At 29.3% G+C, this 13,917-nt stretch overlaps 2 protein-coding genes and 1 long non-coding RNA gene across 6 annotated transcripts; 2 read left to right on the top strand and 1 right to left on the bottom strand.

The window, feature by feature from the left end:
- Positions 1-155: 155 nt before the first annotated feature.
- BORCS6 (BLOC-1 related complex subunit 6) lies at positions 156-2,445 on the top strand. Of its 4 annotated transcripts, none has more exons than XM_035081377.1 (5): positions 156-355; positions 600-1,163; positions 1,229-1,389; positions 1,510-1,590; positions 2,311-2,445. In XM_035081377.1, exons 1-4 carry the CDS (start codon positions 239-241, stop codon positions 1,559-1,561), a joined length of 894 nt encoding a protein of 297 aa, XP_034937268.1. In that variant the 5' UTR covers positions 156-238; the 3' UTR covers positions 1,562-1,590; positions 2,311-2,445. The 4 variants fall into 4 exon arrangements, with proteins under 4 accessions (XP_034937268.1, XP_034937269.1, XP_034937267.1 ...); XM_035081378.1 differs by lacking the exon at positions 2,311-2,445 and adding an exon at positions 1,783-1,919; XM_035081376.1 differs by lacking the exon at positions 2,311-2,445 and having other exon boundaries at positions 1,510-1,645.
- Positions 2,394-6,806, bottom strand: LOC118065844 (homeobox protein SIX6-like). The gene is given in 5 exon segments (XM_035081374.1): positions 2,394-2,466; positions 2,469-2,591; positions 2,700-3,055; positions 5,041-5,502; positions 5,923-6,806. Coding segments are annotated over 5 exon segments (1,341 nt in total). The 5' UTR covers positions 6,258-6,806; the 3' UTR covers positions 2,394-2,401.
- A 5,334-nt stretch (positions 6,807-12,140) lies between these two features.
- LOC118065820 (uncharacterized) lies at positions 12,141-13,794 on the top strand. The gene is made up of 5 exons (XR_004690195.1): positions 12,141-12,316; positions 12,387-12,465; positions 12,530-12,634; positions 12,765-12,979; positions 13,118-13,794. It is a non-coding gene; the product is annotated as an uncharacterized lncRNA (long non-coding RNA).
- The last annotated feature ends 123 nt before the right edge of the window (positions 13,795-13,917 follow it).

The raw sequence follows: 13,917 nt of genomic DNA on the forward strand, positions 1-13,917 counted from the left end.
GATTGATCAAAATATGAATAAAATGATGATGGAAAACTTTTATTATTTTTTCGACACACGAGACCTCAATTTACACCTTGATCATTCGAATTCCAATGAAAAATGCGCAGAATTGTTGCACATGCGCTCGCGATTTTTGTTGCGTCGTGCGCATCAATACCATCAGCTGTTCATTATTTGTTGAGAATAATATTGACGAAAACAAATCAGAATTTAACTTATTTCATCAAAAATTATCATGGAAGATTCAATAATTAATAAACAGTCAGATGTACTGTTATCATCGTTGAAAAAAAATCAATCATCGCAACGAGAAAAATTGGATAATTCTACAATGGAATATGATGAAGATCGAGTAAGGTTAGATTAACCCTCCAATTTTCATTAAAATTTTAAAAAGTTCTCTTTTTAAGAGAATCAACTCCGAAATCATTATTAACTACTCATTGTTATTCTTATTATGGAAAATTAAATATTGGAGTAAAATTATAGTTGAGATATTTTTTATAATTATAATGTAAATTGGTGGGTTACTAGTATATAATTAGTACATTAATTTAAGTCATGATGATTATCTTCTCTTTTTTATATTCTTTTAGCGTCAAGAAATGACAGCTTCATACTCCGAAATTTCTTTTGATTCTCAGTCATCACCACCTGTATCGTCATCAGAGCTTTGTTCTTTAGTTGAATCTCCAGCACCTGACCGAGATCTAGATCAAGAAAATCATTTTAAAGAAGAGAATTTAGAAAAATATATTACTGATAATTTACCTATTGATAGACCTGATAAATTAAAATTGAACAACGATGAAGAGAATGGTGATCATTCTGATGTAGATTCATCAAATTATCGCAAAGCAATGGGCTACCTTCGACTTGAAGGCACCGTGGTGCAGGATGGAAACATGGTTTTATTTGTAGCTGAAGATTTAGAAAATAAAATTAAACTGTCAAGTCCAGTTTGTGCAAAAACGAAAGGTGATACACCATCTATTCCTGGATCTAGAAGCACAACTCCTTGTCTGTATAGACAAGCTTTAAATCCACAGTTACCTTTACCAGCAGATCATAATGTTTTGAATGAATTAGAAATTGAAGCACGGAAAATTGCTACGTCTGTAGATTCTTTAACTGAAAATTTAGCTGCCATTTTACATAGTGTAAGTATAAATAAAATAATAAATGATGATTAAATTTTAAAATGTCTTTTGTTATGTACCTACAGGCTTCTGCAGTAACTGTTGATTGTTTAGAGACATACAGAGATGCAGTTTGTAAAACTTGTGATGGAGTAGACCACAATATTAAGTCAATGTATCAATTAATGGCCAAATGTGAAGAGTTATCTAAGTCAATGGGATCTATTTATAAATTAGCTGAACAAATGTATGTATTGCTTAGTAATTTATTTATACATTCATTGTTTTATTAATTGAAATTTAAAAAATAAATCAAAATTTCACACAAATTTCGTTATCTAAAAAAATTGTATAATTTTTTTTACAGTAAATCTATAAAAAGACTATTAGAACTATTTGAAAATACTATGAACATGTAATCAAAAATTACGGCTACTGATAAAACAAAGTAAGTATTTTTGAAATTGTTCAGCAATATTCATTAAAAACCAATCTATTTTAATAGTGAATAATTTTTTTTATCTATATACATTACATACACATGGTGATAATACTTTGCTGTACGTACATACTTTGGATTCAGTATTTACAATATCAATTATAATTCTAATTTATTTTATACTTTTATTCTAATTTCAAGGCTGGGTAAGCCTCAACTTTTTCAGAGCAAAGTGAGAAAAATTTTTTCTTGAGTTTCAAAGGGGACCCAAAGTTTTTCTCACTTGCTCTTATGGGAGTATACTTTGCTCCCGGAAGCACAGAATTGCCCAGCCCTCGTCTAATCAATTACTTTATTAAGCAATCATAAATTTTACTACTCTTAATCGAATGTTTATACATTTGTTTTAGACTGTATTGTTGCAATTTATATATATCTATAGATTTATATGTTACTATTTGTTTAGAGTAAGAAATAGTACGTTAAATTATTATTAACTACTATAATATCTATTAAAAATTTATCAGATGTAATATAAAGTTTTATCATAAAAAATACTTTGGCTCTTATATTATGATAGTGATGATTATTATTTTTAATTACTATCATTAGTGATTATGATATTAATAAAATTATTTTAACAACAATTATAAAACATCTAGTCACAGACTAAAGTTAACTTTAGTGTTTTTATATTCACCATAAAAATTAACAAATTTTTTTTCTAAGCAAATGCGTGAATGCGTGCTAACATATCATCGCAAAAAGATGTATTATGATGTGATGATTGATCATCATAATTATTACTGCATTCTATCGGTCACATAGTATGTTGAGGAGGTGTAAGCATAAGTTCATAGCTTGAGGACATATCCTGTTGATGTGATGATGATGATGGTGGTGATGATGATGATGATTTCCGGACATCTGATGATGACTTTGTTGGTAATATTGATGGTGCATACTTGAATGAGCTGAGTAATAAATTGAACTTTGCTCCAAGTCTTTATCTGTTTAAAAAACCACATTAATGTATACAAAGTACGTTAAAAATATATATTTGAAATAAAAATTATTATTTCATTAATGATTGACAGTTCGAAGAGTATAAAACTTACTAGTATCATAAACACTTCTTCCGTAACAAAGTGATTTAACTTCATTCATTGGACTTAATCCGCCAGAAGAATGAACAGAATGTACCGATGATGGAGTTACTGGTGTGGCATAACTATGATGATGTGGACCCATTGAGCCCATGCCCATAGGGCTACAGGGATTCATACCGCTGATTGGAGACATACCGACTGTTGAAATCGGTGATATCGCCAAATTAGGACTACTTGATTCCAACCCTTGAAGAGATTGATGATTACCTCCACCTGTACCGTTTCCTGTATTACTTCCACCTCCGTTGATATTCCCGTTATTATTACTGTTATTATTATTTTGACAAGTTAACGTCAGCATCTCCCTGTTGAATAAATTGCATCATATTTATTAAAACTTGTTTTTTACAAGATAAAAATGAATGAAAAAATATTTTGTCGTCTACTGAAATTTGTCAACAATATGAATTAGCTGTGTGATTGTGCAGCTCTAAAAAATTCTAATTGACGAAAAAAAAAACATGTGTTGACCAGAGAGGGCAATATATTTTTGTCAAACTGTGAAGAAAAGGAAAATTGAAAAAAATGTTAACCACATGTGTTTGACTGTTAGACTTGAAACGGAAAAAAATTGTAATAGTCATTGTTTCTTGTACAAAAGAGAAATTTTTCAATTTCTCAAATGTATTCCAATGCATTCGTTTTTTAACCACCGGCGACTCTTGCCATTTGTGTACACATATGCGACCCAACTCATACCATTGACATTCCAAGAACTCTAAACGTTATGTAGACCGTAATTAAAAAGCATAATATAAAAGACTAAGAGTGAAAGAAAAAAAGAAATTAGTTTACCAATATGATTTACATTTGCTCCAAAAACAATTCATAATGAAAAATATCTTACAGCAATATTCACTTTTATTCACAATATAAAAGATAGATAAATCATTTGTATCCCATAAATTAATAAAATTGTAAATAATAATAATAAAAAAAGAAGATAAAAATGAACAAAAAAATGGAGTGACTGATTGACTCCCTCCAGTCTCTAAAAAACTTTACATATGTCGTATTATCCTTAAAAAATAATCCCGCCCTTCATTTCACCATCTCTTTTCATTCTATATCTTCTTCACTCTTTATAATATTATACACAAGAATGCATTGCGCATACACAAAGACATTACGTGTCTGCAAATACGGGGGCTGGTCTTTATATAGTAAACTATTGGTAGTGTGAACATAACAGCTCAATGGTGAAACGAGATATGTAACTGAATCTGTTCACCATAAAACGGTAATAAGGCATCATGTTTCTTTTTTCTAGGTCGTTCATGATGCATCCAGGGGGTGGTTTTAGTTTGCAAATTTTCTTTCATTATTTTTTTTTTGATGAAAATTAATTTTTTTGCATATAAGTTGATAAAATTTTTAGACTAGTATTTTTTTTTAATTTCTTTCTGACTTCACCATCAAGGTAAAATGAATTTTGTTCGGTGAATTGTGGGGCCATGACCGTAAGTTTTGTAGACATAACAACTTTATGTTTATACGTGTCCTCTGAATTTATTCTCTTTGTGATTGCTAAACTGTATTTTATTGATATAATAGCACATATAAGCAACATGCTTATAAATTAATTGAAAATTCCATTCGAATAATATAAAACATACAGAAATGTAATTTTAAAAAATCAAATAATATTCATTTGATTAATAGTGATTGATTTAATTCTTGTTACTGATGTTTATCATCATACGTAAGCTAATTTTGTTTTCTAAACAACTAGTGTGTACATGCGTATAACATTATCTAAGTGTGAATATAATACTCTTCTCATGTATCACAGTATTTGAAAAATAAAAATAATCATCATACTGTAACGATTACATATTTAATTTGATTAGAGATTCTTGATAAATTTTAATTGATAATACTATTGTATAATAATAGTATGGTATAAAAAATCCTATATGTCGATTGAGCTTAAAATACTTTAACGAATGATAAAATGATCAACACTGGGGTCTTAACAACCCCTCATGTAGTAAAGTAAAATTGACATAGCATGAAATTGAAGGACACATGGTGAGACACTTGTTGCACTATAAGAAAAATCTCAAAGAGGACCCCCTATCGTTCACACGTGCCCTCCATACGTTTTTCAATTCTTCGAAATATTTTTCAATATATTACTGGTAATCTTCATCACGAATTATTGATGACATGTTTATAAAAAATCTGTATTATTAAATAATAATTAAAGTAAATATTTTTAAATGTAAATATAAATATATATATTATTATCTAATAATTATTGAGTTTAGAAATATATATAAAAACTTACGGTCGAGTTTGTGGAGTACGATCACGTTGACGACGATTTTTAAACCAATTAGACACTTGAGTAAGTGTTAATCCTGTCTTTTTAGCTAGATTTTTTTTATCATCTGGTGTTGGATACCTATTCCTTGTATAACACTCCTTTAATGCATTTCTCGATCGTTCTTTAAAACAATAAACTGTCTCTTCACCATCCCAAATGGTCTTTGGCAGAGGATATTTCTTTCTAAGACGATACTTATCAACAGCACCCAAGGCACGACCACGGATTTTTTCGGCCTCGCTGTAATGCGATTTAAACCACATTTGTTGGAGTTCTGGATGACGTCGAGGTGAAAAATGGTTATTTTCAAGAATTGAATAAAGCTCATGGTAAGCTCCACGATGGAATGCCACTGCTGCACGAGCCATCAACACACTTTCTCCACCACGAAATAATTCTCCCGGCGGCAAGGACCAGAGGAATCTTCATCATCAAACAATACATTAATTCATTACTTAGATATCCTTTTTTATATTTTATTAAACTAAAATTAACAATAATTTAATTAAAAATAATTTATACTCTTTTCTAATCAATTTAATTATTCATAATCTCAAGATTAATACTGTTTTATGAAATATTAACATTTAACATTCATTGAACCTTTGAATTTTTAATTCTTTTTTAAACAGACTGATCAATGATAGCTTAAATAGTAATTAAACTATCATTTGATTATAATTAATCCAATAAATTGGCAAGAAAATTCTATTTTATGGAGATTATGAAAAAAATATTAATAATAAAAAAGAAATGGAGAGTTATTATTGGCTATTAAGTTTTGTTTAATTGATAAAATGGAATGGTATAGAAAAATAAAAGAAAGATATGTAAATATGTTACCTGGTTAATTTTTCAATATCCTGACTCTGAGACAAAGCTTCACACATGCAAGAAATTTGTTCCGGCGTAAAATGTGTGGTACTTCCAACCGCGGATAAACTTCCACCATTACTTATACTACTTGTTGTGACATCAACAGTATTAGCACAACTTGATTGTTCTTGATTATAACGTGGACTGGAGCTAGCTTCAGCACCAGGTTGATGTTGATGAAGACTCAATGATAATCCAGACATAATGCTATGAGCACTAGTATGTGATCCAGTGCTTCTGTGACTCATTTGGCTGTTGCAATCACTACTAGGCGATGACAATTGATCAGAACCCTCGGACATTCTCACATATATGTTTTATTATTGACAATCAGAAGTTTTACTACACAGTTTGTACGTTTTCCGTGTTCTGTTTACTTGAGTGACCATAACAGCAACAACTGGACAATTCAATGGAACTTTGATACATTTAAACACTATATAATGATGCTAACATCCACTTATCTACACGTAAGTTTTTTTCATTAATTATTTACTATTTTAATCATTGTTCCATTCATTAATTATTATTGTTTCATTCACAGAGCATTTATCGACACTTTAACACACTTTATATGAAAAATATTCAATAACATTCACGAAAAAAAAAAAAAACACTTGGTGATGATTTTAAAATGATTATAATGATGAAAATGAGTTAAAGAGACTTGGGTAACCCAACAAAACCTCCAAGTGCAGGCTCAACTTTCGATACCTTGAGCCCAGAAGATGACACACTGATTACGTTGTATTGGAGAAGCCGGCTTGAATTGTTGTAGCACCAAGTATAGTCACTGAGTGACCAAGTCACCAACTTAGTAATAGGAATGTACTACTGTACGACGCAATGTGACGCTTAGCAGAGGTATGAAATCTCATTTTTTCGGCACACGCCAACCTACCACTTATGGAGTGGTGTGTGTATGTGTGTAAGAGAAAGAGAGAGAATAAGAAATTGAATGGCGTGCACGCGATTGGCGGAACATAAGTGTTAACGTTATTGCTATTGGACAAAAGCTCAGGGTGGGTACAACCCTCTGCCAGCTAAATCTGCGATACACACACACATATACACACCACTAGGGTGATACTCTTACACTGCTTTTACCGATCTCTTCACCTACCAGGTGTTTCCTTGAAACTAACGCCTTATTTTGCAATTTCTATTATTATTATTTTTTAAACATAATCCTTTGTATTTATTATCATTAAAAATTAATCTTTTTTTTTAATCTAATTATTATTTATATTAAATTCAATATTTTAATTCAAATTATTCCAAAAGATAATAACAATTGCATTTATCATCATTTTATTGAATTTTCTAGTCTTTAGAATGATGTTAGCTTGTAAGAAACACAGGAAATGAAAAATATCAATATTATTTTAAACAAATGAATTTTTTTATTCTGCTTTTATTGATTTGAATAATATACTGGATAATGTTTGATATTGATACTTAATATTTATGATGCAGTAAATATATTTTTACTGGAGTTTTTTTAAGCATACAATGACACCTTATAATAAATAACTTTGAACTTATATATTATTAATAATAACATCTTGAAATAACTGAAAATATTTTAGTAACACTTTGGTTTTCACAGTGATCAACAACGTGATTCATTTCACATGTCTGAGGAAAGGAGTAATATAGATCAATGGAATACCGCACCGGGTGATGACTGACAAGACACTTGAAAAGATATAAGACTTGTAATGAGTGAGTGATCACAAGCAAATATAATAATTCATAAATTTCAACCACGCCTTGCCAATCCTTTGAATCAACTCCGCCCTTCTGGACTAATTATGTTGCTGCTTGTCAATTTATTTTACATGGAAAATATGTAGGATTAAAGAGGAAACCTAGATGATCTGAAGAAGCGTCTATGATGTTGATGATGTATGTAAAAAAAATAATTGTTATCTATACAAGTAAGTTTTTTTTTTAGTTTTTGTTTTCAATAAAAGATTTAATTAATGAGATGTGTTTTGTTGACAGGAAATTTAATTAAAGTTTTCAAGATAGTTCAAACAAGTGAGAAAAAAAGCATGGTATATAATTTATGAGATTGCAAGGATTTGTTAGAAAGGAAGATGCTCATATAAGAGGGCGGTGCTGCGCATCGCGATGGCGTCTACTTCGATTTAGTGTCACGTTTCCTCCAGGACGCCATTTTCTCTCCTCCCAACACCTTCATCCATTCCGTTTCGCGATGTACCCTCTTATTGTAGGTCCAAAAGTGACAGAGAAAAAGAAAATAATCTAAAGAGATCTTAGTATATGCCCAGAACTTTATCAAGTCTTTAGAGATTACATTTCTCCAGCATCAGTTTCCATTGTCTCAAACGAAATCTTCTTAATACTCCACTATATTTTTAACTGTTTTTTCTTAATAATTATTTATATTCTTTATTATTTAACTTAAATGCCAATAATATAAAATAAAAAATGATCTTTTTTCAGCAAATGAACACTTCACTTCATCAATTGAATTCAATAAATTCCTGATAAAGAGACCAAAAAAATAGTTACAAGAGATCAAGAGTAGTAAGTGAATGGTGTAGACAGGTAGAGATTCAAAATCCCCGGGAAATACGTGAGAGGGTGACACGGAGAAATGCAGAGAGGTGAGAAAGTACCGCTTGATGGCGAATCCGGGACGAAAGGCTTCAAGTTTCACAGTACTGCGTTTAATTGCATTCCAAAATAGTTGGATGTGAAATATCTCTTTGACAATCTCAAAAACCTCAATGAAAATATTCATTAAAGCTATTTGGCATCGTAATGTATGCTGCTCGTAACATACTTTACATTGGATTAACTAAACAAGAATGGAGTTTTATTTTGTAAGGTATATGTTTATATTTATAGAAAAAAAATATTTACTAATTATTGATTGTTCTTATGATTTATACTAATTTTGATTTATTTTTAATTACAGTCCTAAATGTTGAGTAAATCAAAAACAAAAAAATAAGATAATCGATTGTTATAAAATACCAACAAGAATATATGGAAAATTGATCCCGACGATAGCTCGAGTATGTACTCATATTTCACTTTACTGTCTAGTGGCCTGAGTACTATCGTGAGTAAATTAAAATTAATCTTATAAGAACAATAACTTAACCAATGACATGTGATACTCCGGAGATAGTGAATCGAGATACAATTGATTATAAATATTGTGTGAATAATATCATAAATATACACAGAAAAAATAGTATCTTAAAATTACTTTAAAATCTATGGAGAAATGATCAGGAACATCACGAATTTTTTTTCATGTATCCTTCAAGGGTGGTTAATTGAAATTTTATATCAAAACAGCTATTATTTATTATTGAAAAACAATTCATCAAATATTATTACACGCAGAGAAATGTATAGTAAAAATTACCGTGAATTTAATGGTAATTTGATGACACTGCTGTGTGAAGGTAAAAATTACTATACACATTGTAAAAATTACCAAACTCCATAGTAATTTTTACTCCAATTTTACCTCAAAAATTACTATGCAGTTTAGTAATTTTTACAATGTGCACAGTGATTTTTACAATGTGTATAGTAATTTTTACCATCACACTGGAGTGTCACTAAATTACTATAAAATTCACGGTAATTTTTACTATACATTCCTCTGCGTGTAGTTATTTTTTTAAATGTATATATTTTTCTAATTAATCTTTATTTACATGGAAGTTCATTCTTCCGTATAATTGTGATGATAAGTGTCTAAGATTATAATCGATTCCAAGGGTTTTTTTTTGCTATGGGATTAGTCTAAATAATCCACTGGTTATACGCCCATTAGAAAAAGGTCCAAAAAATCAAGCATCTAATTCTTGTTACGAATGAACAACCGTGAATACAGGTAGTCATCTCTAGTTTTTACTTTTATTCTCTATCCAGTACAATATTCTGTCAAAAATGTCCTAATACTCTCAAGTATGCTTTTTATGTGTCACTGACCGTTTTTTTTGTCAAACTTTACTTGCTAGCTGAACCTCAATCCGTTGTTTAGCTATTCCAAGATCAACCTCATGATTTCTTTTTTTTTTTCCTTTTTAATCTATTTATTTAGTTTTGTTTATCCATTGATGTTTTGCTAATAAATATTTCAATCAATAATCATGTGGGTTTTGATAATTAATTCAATTGCACAAACATAAAAGGGGGGAACATTATTACCCTTATGCGGTTGTATACAAATGCTGATCTGAAGATATAGTCCATGTATCTTATTCTCTGGTTAAAACAGCTGATAATGTTTTAACAATATTAATTAGACAGTTGGATTTATTTTGAGCACATTTTTTTAATGTCTTTTTTATTTTAAACATTTTTGTAAATTTATTTATTTTATATATTACATATTTATTGTGATGAAGGCCTTCAGCCTCGTGAATTACAAAAATATTTTTTGTATTATGTATTAACAAATGAATAACAATAAGTAGATTCAGTATAGTGCAATATTAACAGTGATCTAACATCAGCAGTAAAACATAAAATTGTAGTAATGAGACTGTAGAGGGAGAAGAATATAATAAATAAGTAATTAAATAGTTTAGAGTAGAGCAAAAGAAAGATTGATTTAATAATAAATTAATTTATTTAATAAATAAAATATATTACTTATTAAATAATTAATTTATTGCTTTATTTGTGCTGGTTGTATTTTATATTCATAATATTTGGTGCAATAAAGTAACTAAGTAAATTTTATTTTCATTATTGTTTATTAGTATATCATTTTTTTTTTATTAAGGCTTAGGCCTTGATTAGGACCATTTTGATAGAGTATTTTTATAAATAATATATATAATACAATAGAAAAAATGTGATATCTATTTATATCTGTTAACTACGGTCATCGAAAAGGACACTGCGAACAGTTGAGATTTATGAAGAAGGCAAATTATTACCAGGGGTTAAAATAATCCAACATGTGCTTTCACTTATGATGAATTCGATCATATATTACCATCTTTGAATATGATATTATTATTCATGATCACAAATAAATAAAATATCATTACACAAAAGAAGCCAACATTTCGAGTATTAAATTTTTAAAAACAAATTAATTTTTTATACTGAAGGTAAATGAAAATTCCTTGTAAGGAAATATATTTTTCTTTCATTTTCATTGAATCTGTAATCGAGTCTCAAAGCAAAATTATGAAGAAAAGTATTAGAACAATATCAACTAAACTTGAGGTACATATTTATCAATCCATCTTATTTTTTTTCTAAATATTTTTACTTATGTTTGGTCATTTATTCCAGATATTCTCAAAAAAAAAAGAATTGAACAGGATAAAAAAAATGGCTGGTATTTTCCAATATTTTATTCACATAACAATATGTTCCATTCCGGATTCCTGATGATAATGGATAGCGTCAAATATTAAGAGGCGTAACAAAGTGAACGACACTTGAATGCCTGTCACCAGTCGCCAGGTATCTTTTATCCTCATCTACTATTTGTTGTCTTTTTTTTTTTTACACCCCAAAAGATCAACTAAATATTGCCAGGTAGTGCTTAATATTTTATTTTACAACTAATAATACATAATATTTAATCATTTTATTTTATTCTTGAAACTATTTATTAATCAATAATGTATTTAGATGAATTTTATTGACTGGTTGTTATGAAATCATTGGTATTATAAAATTATTAATTAAGTGAATTATAAAAAAAAAATTTTGTATGAATTAATAATATTACATCATACCAAATGCATCGTTATATCGTGAGAATTTTTTACGAGTGCATAGATAAAGTATGTATTCAATTTCTTATTACAATGATGACAACGACATAAATTTTCAACAACCACGTTCGTCTTTGCTGATCATGCAGCAAGGCCGTGGCAAGTTGCTGTTCTAGACTTTTATCAACATATCACAACAACGAAGAGTCGACAATTATTTTAGCAACGAGTGTGAGAATTATACAATCTTTAATGTCTTAGCTGAATGAGAGATGGATTATTTATAGCATCATCTCTGAGAAAATCCCAACGAGTTTTATAGACTCTTTTATTCTTTACATATGTAATTCTATATCTGTGTGATTCTTTTAGTGTTATCAATTCTAAATGAAAGAAATGAAAAAGTTAAAAGTCATTACTACTCAAAAAATATTTGCTGTATAAATATCATCATCATAATCATCAAATTATTTTATGAATTAATTTAACTGGCATTCAATGAAGAGAAGTTTATTATTTTGGAGTTCATGTAATAGTTCACTATCAGCAGGCAAAGGATCATCATGTCATCCCAGTGATCCCAATAAAGTTTAACCACACGTGAAATCATCTTCAGAGGGTTCTAAGTGAAGTATAACATTATCTAGACACATCCAATTATGTAAAAAGCTTTTAATAATGATCCTGTTCAAATAGGAGTGAAATCTTGTAAAGGTGTATTTAAATATCAAGAGGAGATTTAGACAAGTCTATCATCAGGACATAGTTAATTACTGTAAGTATATACTTATTAATAATAAAATGTATGGAAATTTTTTAATTATTTCCTATGTTTCTAGATACATAAGCAGTTATCAATAATGAATTTCACACTCAATTAGCAGCAGCAAAATGTACTTGAATAATTAATTATATGGAAGCATAACAATGTTATTAATTAATCAGTAAGTAATATAAGAGTATAAATAAACGAAACATTTAATTGAGATGGGATATAATTTGGAGTGATAATGATGGAATAGCCTCGCGCTTGTGTCAAGATAATTGAATGTAATTGGTTGCGTTTGATGACAGATGTAGGACCCCCTGCAACAGTTATAACACATAACACTGAGGGGGCGGCCTATAATTTATAAACTAGGGGGCTGTTTTGGGGGTAATTGCGGATAACGATGGGGCGTTGCGGATAACAAGCCGACATGGGAGTCACGAGACACCAATGCTTGCACTCCTGTCTTCCACCGTAATGTCATGTAACCGTGAAGTAAATCATATGAAGAGTTACTTCAGTATGTTAAATTGCTAATCAACTATTTTCTATCTTCACATTTATTCTCCATTCTTTTTATAATACAAAAGTTCATTTTTTATTATAAAATATAATGAAATATTTATATTTATTTATTGAAGTAATTTTTCTTTTTCAGGTATTGAATCAATATTCTGTTCATTCACCTTAAAAAATGAGAAAAAAATTCAGTAAAGCTTTTGACCATAATTGGATAAAAAATAGATGTAAAAAAGTGTCCATGAGATTAAGAAAAAAGAAAATAGAGAACATCTAACAGAAAATTTGTCAGTTTTTAAATAAAATGAACAGTTTGTTATGGTAGTAGTGGTTGTGATCTTGGTGTATAGCAAAGCAACAGCAGGAATAGCAGCTACAGAAATGAGGATATGGTACAGGATGCCTCGAGGGGTTACAATACGATTTGTCGCGACGGTTTCTATTGTACTTTGAGATTTCAATAGGGCATTACGACAATAAGCCATTGACAATGTAGGTACACGCGTTACGCAAAGGGCGAAAAAGCTCTCAGCTCAAGAATATAAACCCGCTTGACTGTACTTTTCACGCCTTTGCTATTGCTCGCTTATGATCTTTATATACATGTACATGATTTAGTTGTGCTACTATTATACTACTCTTATTCCCGCAGTCTCTTACCAAATAATACATTTGTTTTGGCTAAATATCCTAGTATGTTCTATTGAAATGATGTATAAATCATTTTATTTATTCAACAATTTTTTATTTTTTTTATTTTATCAGCATTATGGTTGTATAATTATTTCAATGAAAGTTGATGAAGAAAATTTTAACAACTGGAGCATAAGATATTTTGATACTATTATGTAAGCATTTTATCATCTTTATTAATTTATAGTTTAAAGATATTATACATGATACAAGATAACGGACTCAATTGTTAACAATATTATTGAA

The sequence above is a fragment of the Chelonus insularis genome, unplaced genomic scaffold (genome assembly GCF_013357705.1).
Source record: "Chelonus insularis isolate UGA/USDA-ARS -01 unplaced genomic scaffold, ASM1335770v1 contig_323_pilon, whole genome shotgun sequence".
In the NCBI taxonomy this organism is placed as follows: Eukaryota; Metazoa; Arthropoda; class Insecta; order Hymenoptera; family Braconidae; genus Chelonus; species Chelonus insularis.